This window comes from Pezoporus wallicus, unplaced genomic scaffold, assembly GCF_028554395.1.
Source record: "Pezoporus wallicus isolate ANWC-B61680 ecotype Strahan unplaced genomic scaffold, APGP_CSIRO_Pwel_v1 contig_2384, whole genome shotgun sequence".
Taxonomy (NCBI): domain Eukaryota; kingdom Metazoa; phylum Chordata; class Aves; order Psittaciformes; family Psittacidae; genus Pezoporus; species Pezoporus wallicus.
The window spans coordinates 7,379,382-7,385,381 of record NW_026640488.1 but is presented as its reverse complement, the minus strand read 5'-3'; the positions used below and the strand labels follow the sequence as shown (position 1 = coordinate 7,385,381).

General features: G+C 39.3%; 1 protein-coding gene across 7 annotated transcripts in view; it reads right to left on the bottom strand.

The window, feature by feature from the left end:
* CLCN3 (chloride voltage-gated channel 3) overlaps positions 1-6,000 on the bottom strand; it is a 214,988-nt gene continuing 208,988 nt past the window's right edge. For 4 of the 7 annotated variants that reach the window (XM_057419238.1, XM_057419237.1, XM_057419236.1 and 1 more), the window contains 3 exons: positions 5,335-5,551; positions 2,944-3,019; positions 1-1,271 (listed from right to left, as the gene is read on the bottom strand). In XM_057419238.1, coding sequence (XP_057275221.1) covers positions 1,113-1,271; positions 2,944-3,019; positions 5,335-5,551 — 452 coding nt within the window. In that variant the 3' untranslated portion in view covers positions 1-1,112. The remainder of the gene's footprint in view (positions 1,272-2,943; positions 3,020-5,334; positions 5,552-6,000) is intronic. The other 3 variants (XM_057419241.1, XM_057419242.1, XM_057419243.1) reach the window with 2 other exon arrangements.

Genomic DNA, 6,000 nt, shown 5'->3' with positions numbered 1-6,000 from the left:
TTATGTGAGATATTAACTGATTCATATTTAATAATTTTTAATCCATACAAATATAAATAAAGAATGGGAAAACCTCAAGAAAAATAATATACATTTAGTGCAAGTTATGAGTTACGTTTCTTCCTACCATGTCAGCAGTGGAACAGCTTTTGTGGAGAAGAGAAAAATAAAAATGACCTTTCTCAAATTTTACGGGGGGGGGGGAAAGATCTCCAGTGTTGTAGCATGCAGTTTTACCAGATACACGTATACAGAATTGTTCCAGCTCTTAACTAGTAGAATAGCAGTATTTATCCTTATACTGCACACCATTGGTATATATCATGTGTTTTTAATAATACAAAAATTGCATAAGACCAGGTCACATTATTGATATTTTCTGCAGCAAAACCAGTATCTTCATTTGAAACACTCATTTTGCCCGGTTTTAGTTTTTCTCCTACCCCAACAGCACATGGGTTGAAAGGAGCCTTGCACAGTTCTCACAAGGTATTACCTGTTCAGTCTGGTTTTGTCGCAGTGCATCTGTACCGCCCCAAGCATTTCATGATGTACAAACTTACACGATTAATGGCACAAGAAAAACCTCCCTTCTTGTGATCAAACCTCAGTAACTCACAGTACATCTCAATATGAGAATCAACTGCTTTGAAAGGGCACACCAATTTTAAAGAGGCTTTGTTACGGCTCAGGAGAGAGAGAAATAAAGCTCTTCTGGAATGTAGAAAGGTGACATGTAATAATTAATACATTTCATGACTTAACACAACAGTTTCAATGGTGAAAAGGGCAAGACCTTTCAGTTTCCGTAAGATGGCTCGAATCGGAATGATCCCTCCAGAAACAGGGATTAAGAACACATCTCTTCAATGCTGAAGTACCAGGCTGGGGCTGGAGAATTGTGCCACCTCGCACGGCTCACCCACTGCACTATCATGGCAGACCTGACATCTCGGGACGCATCCAGTGCAGGACAGCAGCTCTCCCTTCCCATGCTCCCATCAGCCTTCCTCCTCCTTGCCACATATTCCCCCAGACCAACTCCTGATTTCCAGCAGCACTGTCACACAAAAACCCAGCTCTCATCTCTGATCTTGGAAGCATCCCCCAGACTAAAGTGTTGTGCTATTCAACAAATGAACCTCCTCTTCTGTTTCCTCTCTCTCCTCAGCTATGGGTTTCAGTTGAACATTATTGAGGCGGGGTCTTGGTTTGCCGTCTGGGCCATATGACGGAGGATATCTTTTTTTGTTATAATGCCAAGGAGGCGCCTGAAAAGGACAAATGGAAAATCGGCATTAATCCAAGCAGGAAAAAATAATAAAGCAGAACAAATCTGTAGCCAAGTCCTTTTTGTTGACAGGAATAGAGCAGAAGTAAAAAGCCTGATTTTCTTATTCAGACAAGAACATTTTATTAACTGAAATACTGAGGAACCACCCGTTTGTTAAAAGACAGCAATGCTGAGACACTGTATTGGATGGTCTCTGACAGCTGTAGTCTGTTTTGATGAAATACAAGCAGAGCCCATGACAATATTTTAACTTTTTGTGTCTACAAAAATGAAATTTTGATTAGCGTATGCCAACAAAAAAGTAACAGAAGAGGGACAAAGAAAAAAGAGGCATGAAAAAAGAAGTGATATTGATCCTGTTTCATAAGGGAGGCATGTTCCAACCTAGCCATCACAAGTAACATACCACTTGATGGCCCAAAATCCTGAGAGCAAATCAAACTCCCCTTCCCTCCATTTGTAATTTGTAATGATCCTGCCAGTCTGATGCACTGGCTCAGGCTGAACGTATTCATAGGAGCACACCATATGGGCCACAGAGGTTTTGTAAGACAAACATGTTAACCAGGGTTTGGAGTTCACTGCTTTAGAAAACAAATTGAGAATAATAAAATAGAATTTTCATTTTCCAATTCTGACACTGTGCTCTTATGACAGGGTCTTCATGGCTTTAGAATTGTAACTCTGCAAAATACCAAGAAGGTTGAGACTTTCCAAAAGGATAATATCACAGGAGAAGCAAAGAGCAGAATGAATGAGCTGTTGCCCTCGTTACTGTGGTTAGTACATTTCATATTAAAGGACGCATGAAATACTTGTGAAATATTAGCATAAAATGAGAACATAATTAGCATGTTTTGCACATAAGCAGCTAAACTTGGTGGGTATGTTTAGTAGAGAGGTAACTAGAAACCCATGTCCAAATTAAGACAAAGTCTACCATCTTGCTAAGGTTAGTTCACAACATCATGGTTAAAACAGTATCTATCAATCAATCGACTGAAGTCAACAGTCAGTACAGTAGCTGCCACTTGGTGGCTTAGGATATCAGTGAACATTTTATAAAGGAGTACATGAATTGCTGCAGGGAACAGCAGCAGAATCACAGGACTTTACATAATATCACAGAATTCACTAAAAATAAGAGTACTTTTAAAAATACCACATTGATCAAGGGGGATTACAGGGAAGATCTAATGCTGCGGTACATTAAAAACGTGCTGGGTTTTGCTTCTCAAAAGACAAGACACTTTGCTATCTGACAGCTATTTAAAGCTGTCAAGGTCAGAAAAAGAAATTGGCATATATGAAAATCTTAATTTCCATTATTAGTCACGGAAGAAGTATTCCTAGCTGTGTGCTTTCCCACCTGGGGAAATCAGCAGATCAACTATGTTACCTCAAGCACAGAAGTATCAGAAAGTCTATTGTTTAGTTTCCTTTAATGTTGTGACTAACAGTACACCCATATTAACAGCTTCATTTCTACCAAAGGATTTTGCACATGTTGTTTTATGGCTTAGTAGAAAGGTTTAGCGTAAGATGATTTCATTGTTCATCCGATGTCATAAAAGCCCTGAACAGTTCACAAGTTTCATGCTTCCTGACTTCTAATGTGTCTAATTATGAGATCTGATATATCTAATCACCAAGGGTTCGACGTGCTGCTTTAGTTGCTCGAGATGCTCTAATATGTTCTTCTTTGTGATGATCCCCAAGACAATCCTGAAACAGATCATGTTATGCTAATAACTGTGTGTGAAATCAAATAAAAAAAAGTTCTATAATGAAAAAGGATTAGAGCAAAATAGAAGAAAAAGAATGGTTGCAGGAAAGCTAATGAGATGATTCAATGAAAAATGATCTGAAAGTCAGAACCCCTTTCCCAGACTTCTCCCAAAATGCTGAATACAACTGCATCTTCAACCACCCCAGAGTAATATGTTTCTTGTAGCAAGTACATGGCTTCTCCCTTCTCCCCACTTTTACATCTCTTCAGGTTTTAAGAGGCCCTGAAACAAAAATCTCTTTATTTCCTTGGTTTAGTAGTTACTTCTCCTCACACATACAGATATTATTCAAAATTTTAACAAAGCATAGTAAATGAACACATTAGTAACTGTGTAAAGTCACAGCAGTTTAGGTTTGAAGCTGCTTTATACAGCAGTGTTACCTGGTATGCCTACAAACAGACCAACTCAGACAAATTTCTAATTCTTGACAGTATAATCAAGAGCAACTTCCTGGAATGTGTATTCTGGTACAGATACAGGAAGAATGAGACTCAGTCTTTATGTAATTCTCTGTCACCAGCACCAATTTCTGCACGGTTCCTATTCCAGTCTGGAGTGGAATCAGTACATTGATGTGTGTCTTTACGTGGGGATGTTCAATTTGCAGGGAATTTGCCAAAATATAGGTTAGTCCTTGCTGTCCACATGGCTGTATGCCATGGCAAACTACCCCTAGTGCTTTACTTATATGATCTTTCAATGGACAGCAGGCTCATGGAACATCACAAGGTCGCAAACTGAAGCAGGATAACAAAAAATTAATGTCTGAAAACAGCAAATTATTAAAGCCATCCATACTAGCTGCTGCTTTATCATAAAACAGTTAAAAAATTGAAGTGCAGTTTGACATAGCTTTGCACAATTAGGCTTTTTACAGAGCTGATTTTAACATCAATGTCAACGTTCGAGCACTTAACCATGACAGAAACTAAGAAAAAAAATCATCATAGTAAATACTCTTCATTGAAGTTCTATCAGTTCAGTTTCCCTCCCCAAAACAAGAATAACTGCGTGCCTGCACTGATTGCAGATCATACATCCTCTCCCCATGTGAGAAGGGTTTTTAAAGTCACCTATGCTTCTGAAAGCATGCACTTGCCGTTCAATACAGGGATGCATTGAAGAGAAAAGCAGCAGGAGAACATTTAAAATAAATTTGTTTTAAAATACACCTGAGAAAATAAACTTGTAAACCAATGTGGTATTTGAGTATTTGCCACTTATAGCAGCTATCCTTTTGCCCACAGCAAAGGAAGTCCCATCCCTCTTTAGGTTTCTTGAGTTTTTCCCATTGACACTGATCCTAAATAAGGTGGATTAGCAGACTGTGTTTCACTCCCCAGGTGCCTTCAAAGACATGCTAAAGAGAAAGCAAGACACTGTGGTAGGAGGTGCAATGTGTGTCAAGGAAAGCAGAATGTTAAAGGAACAGCTACACAGAAAAAGATCATGTAAAAGAAAAAAAGTAGTAGTTTAGATAAGAGACACTTATAATGTTATAATGAACATTTATGTTTCCATGCTTGGGGCTGATATATTTAGTAGGTAATCACATGACAACTCCCTATAGTATCATTACAAACATTCTAAATCTTAAAATTAGAATAGAATCATAGAGTAGTTTTCTGGAGATGCTTTGAAGTGTAGAAACAAAAGGTGCACATCGAAGTTCCAGAACTAGCAGCAGTTACTTAGTTGTTAGTATTTTGAAACCAAGAGCTTGGTGGTAATCACCATCACTGAACTCCAGAAGAGACAAAGATTGAATCATTATCTCCCACTATTTTTTTTTTTACAAACCCAGGTATTTGTAGCCGTTCAACAGCAGACACATTGCACAGAACACAGATAAAAACAAGGAAGTGCAGGCCTTGGACTGTGTACCACACAACTAAATTGTCTTGTGTGGTGCACACACATGTGGAGGGGTTGTGTGTCCTCCACATGTGTGTGCAACAGCAAGCTGCACACACAAAACTTGCTGAATGTGAGTTTTTAACAGAACATCTTAAAATAACTGAGATCATCTGCCTGCTTAGGTGGAATATGAGGGCGAAGTAAGAATTTAAGAGCTGTGTCACAGCACAGCACCTTCTTAGCGAACAGTTAGGGCCCTCAGTTGCAGTACCAAAATTAGGGGTTCCAGTACTGTCATCCTGGAATATATCCTGGTTCAAATACTCTGATCCTGGAACTGAAAATCAGTGTATCTAACACAATGAACAGCATTGCTGCCACTTAACTTACCCGTTGTGTGTTACAAGGCACTGCCTCAGACCCAGCTTCCGGAAAATATCCACCACTATTTCCATTGGGGTGTGGTCTGTCACGGTGAAAGGGCTCATATCTAGTATGCTTCTAAGTTTCAAAGGCCGAGGGCTTTCTGCTGGAAGCGATGGGGTATGCTGGGCAAAACAGACCCTGGAGCTGCCAACAATCCCTTCCTGCTTCTTTCTAGCACTTTCTTTAAGAAAAAGAGGGAGGGGGGAAACAGGAAAGGAGGAAGAATTTATATTCTTGGAGTAAGGTAAGTTAGTGCAAACAGACAGATCAATCAACACTACCTGACTCTGATCTTATTCTCTAGATGCTGAGACTCTGATATACGCTATTTTGATGTGTTTCCATAGCCCTAATGAGTGTGCAGAAATCACAAAAGCCATCTACCATACAGCTTTAGCCATTCTTCAGCTACTACCTTCCTCACTCCAATAAATAACTTTTATTTACTATAAAGAGGTGGAAGGACTTAAAGAATAACGTGCAGGAAGCACACAGCTGCTAAAGAAACTGTCAAGGGGAAAGCCAATCTCAGCTGACAGTTCCCCTGTCACGATTCCAACGGCTGGAATTACTGTGGATTTGAAACCAAAGAACTCATTTCTGAGCACTCTGAAAATGTTGTCTTCTTGT